Genomic DNA, 13,034 nt, shown 5'->3' with positions numbered 1-13,034 from the left:
ATTATGATAAAAATAAGTAAGGTTTTTATCATGTCAATAACCAAGAAGCCTAAAAATATAATTAAGGGAATTCAATCATTTTTAGTCCATCGCAACAGAAGGTTATTTGTGAAATATTTAATTAATAAAATTATTTTTAAAAATAGCCTTTTGAGATGGCTTAATTTTTTTTTTAAAAAAAATAAGAAATCAGAACTATCTAGAACTGTAAAATAATATTAAATTGACAAAAAACTTGTGTGAGACGGTTTCATGGGTCGTATTTTGTGAAACATATATCTTATTTGGGTCATTCATGAAAAAATATTACTTTTTATGCTAAAAGTATTACTTTTTATTGTGAATATCGGTTAGATTGACCCGTCTCACAGATAAATATTCGTGAGACCGTTTCACAAGAGACCTACTCTATTAAATTTTATGGTTTTGTAATATGGATACAACATAATTTATATAACTAAATTACTTAAGTAATATTATTAACTACAAATTTTGTTTATTTTCTCAAACTTGATAATATTTTGTAATATAATTATTACTAATCAATTTTAACTAGTATGATTACCTCACAAATTACGCCGTTTTTTCTCAATGATTATAATTTAAAAGAATAACTTCAAGTCAAATCGTAACCAAACTGGAATCAAAACGGGGAAATTAAATTTTTAGGTAACTTTCACTTTTTTCATTTTGTCATGGCATCGAACGATTTACGATTTTAATCCTCTTATTTGCATTTTTTTTTAAAAAAAATACCCTTTTTCACTAGAGTACTAACATGACGACGACAACAATGTCCAGTGCTACGTCAACAATTTTGGTGTCACGTCATCATTTCCCTGAACCATATCATCATTTCGGTTAAAAAAAATATTGAAAAAAAAAATAAATTAATGGTATAAAATGGTGAATTGGGCAACAACATGATCAATATTAAAAACCTATAATTGCAGGACCAAAAATGTTATTTTTACCTAGTATCATCCATGATGGAAGTTGAGAAATTCCTACACAATAAGCAACTTGGAGCATCCACATTTGTTGACATGTAACTAACAACTTCAAAAAATATTTCACTGGTGTTTTATGAGTAACTCATGCAAACTCAGCCAGTTCCAAACCACCTTGATATCTACTAATGATCCCAATATATAAAGCTGCTGCACGGGTTCCATGAATCAAATCGTGCAAACTCCAATAGTTTAGGTTTGCCTTCATCTTTACCATTCAGCCGGTTCATAAAACTATCGCACATATTTAGCCGAATCAACCAGAGAAGCTGGGGCTGCTCTCGATAAACTAATTATCATATGGTTGTGAGCACGGGTGCTTGAACCCCATGTAGGAGCGATAGCAACTGTCATATAACTTTTTAAACTTCATGGATTCTTGTTTAAAAACATACATGAGTTTTGCTCTCAATAGCATCAAACAACTTCTCATCTCACCATGCCTCTTTCCCCTCACCTACTTCCTGGATTTTCCCATGATTTTGGCTACCACAGAGAGACAAGAAGCAATTAAATTAAAGACAAAATAGGCTCTTCAGTCAAAGAAACACCGCAAGCATAAAGATGAACTAGATACCAGAGCAAACATATGAAGCTTCGCGTTATCGCCTATGGCTTGCATAAAACAACCCACAAATACAACGCCACAAGACTAAAGTTTATTTATATACATCTATTAGTCTATCTATTTTCGCAGCTAAGCATTGTACAACGCCCTGAAAGGACCTATCTATATTGTTCATAACAACCACACCCAAGTCCCTCAACATCTACAACTATTTGGTAAAAAATTTACCATAATAACTAAGATACAATAGGTGATTAGAACATGATTTGCAGTCTTAGTACCAGATTGCATCGTCGTGCTTTGGAAGGTTATCCTTCTCTCCTGGAAAACCGCCGGCATAATCCGTGGGCGATATATTGAATGGAGAACTAGACGTTGGTTCGAAGATTTCATTCTCGTTGGAGTTAAAATAATGATTTATAAGCTCACGTTGACCGAACATGTGTACTGGACTGAAAACTGATGGATTAGGATGTAGCATGTTGGGGTCTTCAAAGATATCGCCCTGAAATATCGTTCCTTGTCCGTGGAGGTAGCCATCTTGTTGATCTTGAATGACGCAATGTTGCTGAAGTGAATGGTCCTCTGTAGCTATAGAATTTTCGGGCTTCATTTTCTTGGCGATGTTATTGTCGTAGTATGACATAAGTTCGTTGATCGTCTTTTGCCCATCTTCTGGAACTCCAAGTCCTGATAAATCAAGGGTACCTGGACTGTATCCTTGAGTAGGATTCAAAGGCAAAGGAACAGATTTTGATTGTGGAAAAGATTGTGGAAAGATGATTGGCTTGACTTTGTTGGTGCTGAAGTTTGAAATTTCGAACTCAGATGAATGTCTGTAAGGGCAAGAAAGTTGATGATTATCCTTCGAATTTTTATCCTTAAAGCCATGGCAAAGTTCACTGTGACGACAATGAAGATACGTACAAGTGTATATCTCATGATCCATCACCACATTCATTTCATTGTCTTGCTTCCTCTTCCGGGAGAAGTCCAAATTGGCCATTAGTTTTCCAGAAGATTGTTCTTGAGATTTTAGCTCATCGTTCAACAAATCAATAGGTCTCGGTTTCTGCTCTTGCACGTCAAGGTTAGGGTCCTCATTTGCCCCTTCAACGTCATACTCATAGCAGTCGTTCAAAGTGAACGTTCCACTGGTGCCACTGGTGCCACATGAGGATAAAAGTGAACAACAGCCAGGGTAAAGTTCCCGAGCTAGTGTTTCTTCCTGGTTAATAATAGCCAGCCAAGTTGTGCTTTCTTTAGCTGTCATCTTATCCTGTAAGCACTTCGACTGCCTTACAAGTTTCCGAATCTTGGAAATATCAGGTGACATGTGCTTGATGACTGCCATTAACACGCCCACCTTCCATGCCTTCTTCAGATCATGAGGCTTCTTGTAAGGAGGAGGGCTCTGATCCTTCGGCAGACCCAACTGATGCCACCAATCTTCCTTCCCACTGGGCCACCATGGAGGCGGGACACCTTTCTCCAACGGGAACCGTCTCTGAGGAGGATTGCAGTGCTGCATGAGAGCAGATAAAAGCGAGCCAAGGGTCGTATCTTGAAGCTCCAGCAGCGTGTGTATCGTAGAGCCAATAAGCTTCGAGCTCTCATTTGCTCCAGGTAATGCATTATCAGTTCGATACTTCGCTATGGCAGCTGGCCCATTACGATCAAATCTGACTTTGTCTTTCCACCACTCCCTAAGATTATCTGAAGACCCGGTTACCGGTTTTCCTTTCTCGGGAATAATTCCAAAAACGAAACCTTCAGCTTTACACACTTCCATCATCTTCAACATATACTTCAAGATCCCATCTTGAGCCCTCGACATTTTCTTCCTTCGAGCTTGTTCTTGAGATTGTCTATGTTTAGCAGAATCAACTCCTACTTTTCCCTTGCTCAATTCTTTAAGCCTTTTCAGTCGCAGTTTGTCCCTCCACATTCTCCTCTCAAGTTCATCGATGTCCATCTCATCCATATAATCATCCTCCACAGCTTGCTCTGGCTCATCAGACTGCGGACCGCAAGTCTCAGCTTCCTTGATAGGAGCGGATGAGAAGAAATTAAGATTGCTACACAAGTCAACATCCTCAAACATCATCATGGCACAAAATCCGTTGACAAATCTTGAACTTTTTCGTGTTTATTCACCAAAATGTGATATTCAGCAACACGTATGAAGATGTATTCGCTTATATTTCAGGATGTTCCCACCTGCAGAGATATACACGATTCTTGATTCTATTCCAAAGAAATATCTGAAAGCTATACAATATAACAGATATATTACAAAAAGCAGTAATACATCTAAAACTAACTGAAATCCAACATATCACAAAAACTGAAATGACAAGAAAATAAAATCTGCCACTATTTATGTATGAAAACGAACAGATCTGGACAAATGATAGATGGTGAAAATTAAAAACGGCCCTGGTGAAATCTAAAATCAGATTTATAGAAAATTTGCAGATAAAAATTCGCAAAAATCCCAATAAAAAAAAATGAACACTCCAAAGCGATATTCCTAGGATTCAGATTCATTCAAACGATACTTCAAAACACAACTGATGTAAAATTTCCATTTAAACCATTACAGCATTTAATACTCACAGAACTGACAATATAAATCAACTCGTAGTTATTGGATCGACCTGCTATCAATTTTAACAAAAATAAACAACACCCGTCATTCCAAAAAACAAAAGTTCAAGATTTTGAACAAAAAGGTTCAAAGATCTAAATTACATAGGTGGGTAACAAAGTAGGAGGGAGAACTTACACCATAAACCCCAAGAAAATAGCACTCCAAGAAATAAGTAAACAAGATCAAAACAAGGTCCGAAGCCATCAAAGTCTCCAACTTTAAGACAGCTACATAAATAAAGCCAAGAAATAGATAACAATTTAATAACTGCTAAGCAATTATTTAATAAAGATAAAAAAAATTTTGTTTGGTTTTACCTCAGCTTATTCATTACAAGTCAAGTTCGAATTCTCTTCCTCTACTCTAGTACAGAATAATCGGCCTACTTTTACGCACACAAGTCTAAAAGAAAGAAAGTAGGAGGAAAGCGGGAAGAAAATAGAAATAACGATGGGACATTCTTATCTGTATAAAAATGTACTTTTTCACTTCTCTTTTGCAGTATAATATTTAACTAAAATGAATCGATCTTTAGCTACAGTGATATCATCTTGTTCCTTTTTGTAGTGGTTAGAGTTCGAGTCCTCTCACTCTTTTGATTAAGATTTCAAAAAAAAAAATTAACTAAAATATTCTGCCCAGCGACGGGGGAAATTGAAATCGAACCGATTGGATAATATTTTTATTTGATTATGGTATAAATCAAGGACAATTTGGTATTCATTCTCCACTTCGACTTTCTCTTTACTCTTCATCCATTCAAGTATTTGTTTTAACTCTCCAATATTTCAAAATTTCTCAAAATATCCTTAATTCTACTAATTATGATACGTGACATTGTTTTACCTATCGAGCATGTTCTTAAAAGCATATAGCCTCAAGACATGCAGCTACACAATGTTTTCAGCCTATAAACCATGTTCTAATGATCAATTTTTTTTTATAAATGGCCCATCATGCTTTCCATTTAATAAATCGAACAGTTTACCTCTTTGACTAGAGTGACATCAAGTTATATACACCGATTTTTACGAACTGCTCCTCACAGCCTAACCACACAATCGCAACCGATGGTTTCTGACGCAGATTCTTCAACAACACTTAGCACAACCCTATTTCGTTTCCTACCTCAGGTTGTATAGTAAAGTAGTTCAATTTGAAACTAATACATAAGAGAGGCAAAAGCCTCGATCTTTTTATTAAAATATACAAACACTTATTACTTAGTAACCTCTTGTAGAAGAAGGAAAATTTGTTTAGCTAATACATATAAACTAGAAAGAAAATAATATAATGATTTGAAAGAAAATGAAGAGGTTGAATGATGCCTTCATCTTCCTTCTGCCTTGTTATTTATAGAGGTCTTTTGCGGATTTGAGTTCCGGACTCCAAAACTTGGTTTAGCTTTTCTTCAATGCCTTCTGTAAAACCCGAGATTTTTTAATCGTGATAATATTTTCGTAATTTAAGTGTGCTAGGATTATTCAATCTTTGGGTATCTATCTCATTATTTTATTTAAGATATAAGATTTGCAAGTTTATCTAAAGTTGGGTGAATAATTATATCGTGTACAATATTTTTGGAGCTCAAGATTTAAGATAATATTATGCATATATTTTGAACTTGGGATAATAAATACGTCTATCACAATCCAAAGAATTAAATAAGGAATTTGGATATAAGCAGGTAAAGTTGGAGATATAAATTCAAAGTTGGAAAGGTTATACCAGATGCGCACTTCCTCCGTGAAATATTTGGAGTAGAATACCTCCGTGAAGCGCCCCCAAGACAGTGTAGCCAGATTCAGGGCTACTGAAGCTCCTTCCCACCATAAGCGGGCATCTCCTCCGAATAGATAAGAGGCACAACGATCTCGATCTGCATCCCCAAGCTCCATAAACTCGAAAATAACCTCGAGGGATTTGATCCAGCCCTCGGCAATCATGGGGTCCGTCGTCCCTAAAAACTCCTTAGGACGCAACTTCATGAATCTCTCATAGACAGCCTCGGGCCCTGTCGGCCTGGTCACCACAGCATGGTTCCCCGCAAACTGTGCGAAGAACTGAGTCATCCCAGCTAGCATCTGGGCATTCATGTCCGGTGGAGGTGGAGGGGGTAAATCTCCCTCCTGCCTCTGCTCCTCTCTGTCCTCTTGGCGAGGCTCCTCATTTCTAGTGCTCTCGGGAATGCGTCTAGGGGGCATCCTGTTCCATACATAACCTATACGTAACCAACATGCATAATTCCATAATTTAATTTAAATTTAAATACTGCACAATAAAAAATCAGGACGTAAAATAATTCATGAAAACATGCTGTTAAATAATTCATGCTTTAAATAAAATACGTAAATGTAAAACTTACAANGAGGTCCTCGGGTCCCACTACTGCCGACTCGAGCTGGCTCACTGATCCCCGCCCTCGGTCCCGACATCATCAGTACCTACAACAATCAAGTCTAGTGAGTCTAAAGACTCAGCATGCATATATCGTAAATAACAAGTAAATAAATAATAAAGTCGCATGCAAGTGAAAATATCCTGTAATGAGGTGTAACGTAAAATATCATTCCAAAGGTAATTATAGTACGTGCATGACTGAACTGAAAATATCTGTGAAAATGTTTGCTCCTTAGAGCCCTGTAATAAAATGGCATGTCATAAATTTTCTGTTGAGATTATGGTCTATGCAAGTGGTCCCTGAACTGAGCTGACCGGTAACTGGCGACCGGACCGGTAACTGGCGACCGGATTTAATAATGTACGTCTGATCAGACTCCTGCCACAGTAGACTGGGTGAAACAACTGAACTGACCGGTAACTGACGACCGGACCGGTAACTGGCAACCGGATTTAATAATGATCCCATGTAGTAAAGTGACCACAAGCAATATCGCATAAATCTCAAAATGAATATTTTTGCACGTAATATAATTAACTAACATAATTAAATATGAACAATTTCGATTTTCTTGCATTAAAATCATGTACTTGCGATATTTAAAAATACCTATATGGCTTGATTGAAGAGTGAAAGAAGATATAAACATGCCTTGGTTTGTTTTGACAGAAAACAAACGAAATAACGACGCGGCGCGGCGGAGACGGAGTGCTCTTCACTTTCTTACTTTTCTCTCTTAATTCCTTTAAACCAAGCATGCACCATAATTATTATAATAGCATAAAAATCGCAAATGTGATGCATGAACATTTAAAAATATTATGATTTGTGCTCAGGGCGCTGCTAGGACTAAAATCTCACCCCGGGTGCAAAATGACCATTTTGCCCCTATAAACCCAAAAATTATCGTTTCAACCCTGGACCTTTAAAATTGACCCGAAGGTTACCAAACTCCTTAAAATATCCCAAAACATTTTTAAAAGTATTCCTAGATGTAAATTCGAGCCTAAAACAAAACTTAATCGACTCGTTTAAGAACTTGGACCGAAGTCCCGGTTTTAATCCGAATCAACTCGAAACACTTCCCAAATTTTTCCCAACTTTCTACCATATCTTAGAAATACTTAAAAGAACCTGAACTAAAATTTTCAACCCAAAACTCACTGCTGAAATTCCCAAGCTTTGACAAAACTCTCGGCCCCTTCCCAAAATCACTCCTTCATGCACTACCTTCCCTAAAACTCACGCCATCGGCCACACCCGACGCACCAGCCACGAACCCATCTACTAAAGACCTAGCCCAGACACCGAGGAGCCTACCAACACAAAGAACCCAGCCTCATGCAGCCTACACTAACAGACCCGCTAGCTAGCACTTGCCAAAACCGTACCCGAGCTTTCCTCTCGATGGCGTGCGGCTGGCGCTTCAGGTGGTTCCAGAGGTGGTTGGGCCTCCCTGAGTCATGACTCAGACCCACCGGGGTCTGGTCCAAGCCCCGGTTCAACCCCTGCACCGATCGTTCCAACCCAAGCGAGCCACAGCCCCCAACGAGCACCGTCCCAAACTCTCGATGTAGCCACTTCCAGCGACCCCGATCTGTAATGCTCTCCCAAAAACGCCAAATGACACCCATATCAGACCCTTAACAACTCGTCCCAGCAATCCCCTTGCACAGATCATCAAACCGTGAGTGGATGAAAGTAGTGCATAAACATGAAACAACCGAATAACCTCCGTGCATGAAACTGGATCGAGACTTTCACAAAATATTAAGCACACATCAGTATATATATAGCGTATAAGATGCAGAAAAAAAGTACTTAGCGTGCCTGATAAGATAATTGGGGTGCAAATGTTCGAAGGGACACGAGGCGAAGAGGAAACACTCGAGCTTGAAGAAAAAGGAAGCGCCGAATTCTTGCTGCTGAAATTCACGAAGGAGGCGACTGATTGGATGAAGGTGGGCGGCTGGATGGAGTAAATTAGGTTTAGTGGGGTGCTAATGACTAGGGTTAGTTTTAATAGATAATTATTTAATATTTAAATAGCTAACAACCAACTAATGTGCCTAATTTTGATAATTAAAGGAAAAAAAAGATTTTAAGCTCAACAGGCTTAAAAGTAGGTCCATTAAATCCAAACACACTCCTGAAAAATATTATGTGTTATAAAGTTTTTGAAAATATTAGCCGAATCATTAAAAAGTCCCCCGATTCGATAAAATTCGCGTACCGTTAAAAATAAAGTCCTGCGGGTAAGAATACCTGGTAAAATCCCATTATTTGAAAAATCCACTTAAAACACCATATATTAATTTATAAAAATTCAATCATGTATTAAAATAATTTTCCTGAAAATTTTCCGGTCTCCGTTCCTCGTTCGATCGCAAAATACACCTAGAAACCCTAATGCATGAACTTAGGAAAATTTCATGAATTAAATCCTACAATGCATGAATTATGCATAAAAATAATTAAACACAATTTAATGAAATAAACATGCATTTAATGCTTTTAAAAATTTTAATTAAAATGCCAAGGAAGTTCAATAACTTGCATGCATGCCAACTTTTTAAATTATTTTTACTAACATGCTAAATTACCACTTCTTAAATAAGTCTTCATTAACTTATCTCAATACTCCATCTCCAGTCCGGCCTCACTTATTTAACTGAAAAGGTGACAATTAAACAACTACGTAAAATAAATAAATTTAAAGAAAAGAATTTAAATACTCGTGCAATAAAATCATTTTAATTTAAATACTAGAAATTATGCATGGCTTATACGTTGTCTACGTTACGGGTTCTACAACCCTTCCCCCCTTAAAAGAAATTTCGTCCTCGAAATTAAAACTCACCGAATAACTCGGGGTACTGACTCCTCATCTCTGGCTCGGACTCCCACGTAGCTTCCTCCTCTGAATGGTTGAGCCATTTGAATTTCACTCGCTTAACCAGCTTGTTCCGAAGCTTCTTCTCCTGTCTGTCTAGGATCTGCACTGGTCTCTCTTCATAAGATAGGTTCGGAGTAAGCTGCAACGGCTCAAAGTTCAAGACATGCGAAGGATTCGCCATATACTTCCTCAGCATAGAGACGTGGAACACATTGTGTACTCCGGCCAGATTCGGCGGAAGAGCAACACGATAAGCTAACGTCCCAACTCTGTCGAGGATCTCAAACGGTCCAATGAATCTCGGACTGAGCTTCCCTTTCTTTCCAAATTGCATGACACCTTTCATAGGTGCCACTTTCACAAAAACATGATCGCCCACTGCAAACTCTAAATCTCTCCTCCGCTGATCGGCATAACTCTTCTGTCGACTCTGAGCAGTCCTCATTCTATCACGGATCCGGGCTACTACGTCGACAGTCTGTTGAATAATCTCTGGACCCAGCTCTGCTCTCTCTCCTTCTTCATCCCAATGAACAGGAGATCTACACTTACGGCCATATAGTGCTTCATACGGAGCCATACCAATAGACGACTGAAAGCTGTTGTTATAGGTGAACTTCACTAATGGCAAGTCCGACTCCCAACTCCCAGAGAAATCAAGGACGCAAGCACGGAGAAGATCCTCCAAAATCTGAATGACTCGCTCTGATTGCCCATCTGTCTGCGGATGAAAAGCTGTGCTAAACAGCAACTTCGTCCCCATAGTCGAATGCAAACTCTTCCAAAACGAGGAAGTGAATCTGGGATCTCTGTCAGATACGATAGAAACTGGAATACCATGAAGTTGGACTATCTCCCGGATATACAACTCTGCATACTGAATCATGGTGAAAGTCGTCTTAATAGGCAAGAAGTGCGCTGATTTGGTAAGACTATCTACAATCACCCAGATGGCATTTGATCCTCTGACTGACTTCGGCAATCCGGTCACGAAGTCCATGGTAACATTCTCCCACTTCCACTCGTGAATGGGAAGAGGCTTGAGCAAACCTGCTGGTCTCTGATGCTCCGCCTCACTAACTGGCAAGTCAGACACTCGGATACAAACCGTCGGATGTCTTTCTTAATTCCTGGCCACCAATACAATAACTGCAGATCCTTGTACATCTTCGTACTCCCTGGATGAATAGAGTACGGAGACATATGGGCTTCTGATAGAATATCTGCTCGGATAGAATCACTGCTAGGAACCCATATCCTGTCTCGGTATCTCACAATACCGTCACTAACCGAATACAAAACACTGCCCTTGGCCTCGTCTCTCTGCTTCCACTTTGCCAACTCCTCATCTGCTGCCTGACCACTGCGAATACGGTCAAGAAGGGAAGACTGAATGGTCAAGGTAGATAGACGGGGAACTCTACCTCGAGGATAAGTCTCAAGATCAAACATCTGCATCTCAGACTGAAGAGGTCTCGAAACTGCCAAATGAGCCATCACTGTAACTTTTCTGCTCAATGCATCCGCAACTACATTAGCCTTACCCGGGTGGTAGCTAATGTCACAATCGTAGTCTTTCACAAGCTCCAACCAACGCCTCTGACGCATGTTCAGCTCCTTCTGCGTAAAGAAATACTTGAGGCTTTTGTGGTCGGTAAAGATCTGGCACTTCTCTCCATACAGATAGTGCCTCCAAATCTTCAAGGCAAAAACTACGGCGGCCAACTCTAAATCATGGGTAGGGTAGTTCTTCTCATGAGTTTTCAGCTGTCTAGAAGCATAAGCTATCACCTTCCCATGCTGCATCAATACGGCGCCAAGACCGAGCTTCGAAGCATCGGTATACAGAACAAACTCACCGGGCCCTGACGGCATGGCCAAAACTGGTGCTGAGATAAGAGCTTGCTTCAAAGTGTCGAAGCTCTTCTGACACTCCTCGCTCCAAACAAATTTCACATTCTTCTTTGTCAGTGCTGTGAGTGGAACTGCAATCGAGGAGAATCCCTTGATGAACTTCCGGTAATATCCTGCTAGGCCAAGAAAACTGCGGATCTCGGATGCATTCTGAGGCACTACCCAATCTCTGACTGCTGCAACTTTCGCTGGGTCCACCTCAATGCCACTGCTAGAAACAATGTGGCCTAAGAACGCCACCTTCTCCAACCAGAATTCGCATTTACTGAACTTTGCGAATAGTTTGTGCTTCTGCAATGTCTGCAACACTGTAGTCAGATGCCTGCTGTGATCCTCCCGATTCTTGGAGTAGACGAGGATGTCGTCTATGAATACTATCACGAACTGATCGAGGTACGGCTGAAATACGCGATTCATGAGATCCATGAAGATCGCTGGCGCATTCGTCAAACCGAACGGCATCACAAGGAACTCGTAGTGGCCATAACGAGTCCTGAAAGCTGTCTTCGAAACATCAGCATCTCTCACTCTCAACTGGTGATAACCGGAACGCAGATCTATCTTAGAGAAAATCGAAGCTCCCTGCAACTGGTCAAACAGATCCTCAATCCTCGGAAGTGGGTATTTATTCTTCACTGTAACCCTGTTCAACTCCCGATAGTCAATACAAAGTCTCATCGAGCCATCCTTCTTCTTAACAAACAAGACTGGCGCGCCCCAAGGTGAGAAACTAGGGCGAATGAACTCCTTGTCAAGAAGTTCCTGAATCTGCTTCTTAAGCTCTGCCATCTCTGTCGGGGCTAGTCGATACGGCGCTTTTGAGATCGGAGCCGTACCTGGCATAAGCTCGATGGAAAACTCCACCTCTCTCTCAGGTGGAACACCAGAGACGTCCTCAGGGAAAACGTCTACGAAGTCTCTAACAATCGGAACATCTGAGGCTGACTGACTGGGTGCCTCGGGGACAGATATAAAAGTTGCTAAAAATGCCCGACACCCTCTATGCATGAGCTTTCTAGCCTGAACATATGGAATAATGCGCGGTAAAGGAAAGTACCTGTCCGGCTCAAATAAGAACTGAGTCATCCCAGGCGGTCGAACTAGAATGGATCTCCGCTGAAAGTCGATCAAAACTCTGTTCCGCGATAGCCAGTCCATCCCCAGAATGATGTCAAACTCTGGCATCGGCAATAAGATGAGATCCGCATAAACAAGATTTCCATGCAGCTCAAGGTCTATGTCTCGGATCACGCTGGTGGCGGTTATCTCCTCTCCCGAAGGCAATGACACCGAATAGGCTACATCTAGCCCGATGGTCTTAACTTTGAGAAAGTTTGCAAAGACCTCTGAAATAAATGAGTGGGTAGCCCCTGAATCTATCAGGGCTTTGGTAGCTGAGCCAGCTATGAAAATTCTCCCTGAAAGTTCGGAACACTAAGCTGAACCCAAATAATCACAAGAGCTAAGCTTATAGACATGCAAAGGTCACAGTTCTTCTAACTAAATCCCGAAAATAATACTGAGTAGAGCATGCAATCCTATCGCAATTCTAAGTTCAAAATCTCAATCTCAATTCCAAAAACATTGGAATG

At 40.0% G+C, this 13,034-nt stretch overlaps 1 protein-coding gene across 1 annotated transcript; it reads right to left on the bottom strand.

The window, feature by feature from the left end:
- Positions 1-1,549: 1,549 nt before the first annotated feature.
- On the bottom strand, positions 1,550-3,688 carry LOC140980871 (protein ETHYLENE INSENSITIVE 3-like). The gene has a single exon (XM_073446950.1). The coding sequence runs from the start codon at positions 3,686-3,688 to the stop codon at positions 1,853-1,855; it is 1,836 nt and encodes a 611-aa protein (XP_073303051.1). The 3' UTR covers positions 1,550-1,852.
- Between the last annotated feature and the right edge of the window lie 9,346 nt (positions 3,689-13,034).

This window comes from Primulina huaijiensis, chromosome 7, assembly GCF_012295235.1.
Source record: "Primulina huaijiensis isolate GDHJ02 chromosome 7, ASM1229523v2, whole genome shotgun sequence".
Lineage (NCBI taxonomy): Eukaryota > Viridiplantae > Streptophyta > Magnoliopsida > Lamiales > Gesneriaceae > Primulina > Primulina huaijiensis.
This window is presented reverse-complemented; position numbering and strand designations above follow the sequence as displayed.

What these genes read in the sequence shown, in the direction of transcription:
- LOC140980871 (XM_073446950.1), bottom strand. Translation starts at nt 3,688, where the DNA reads ATGATGATGTTTGAGGATGTTGACTTGTGTAGCAATCTTAATTTCTTC.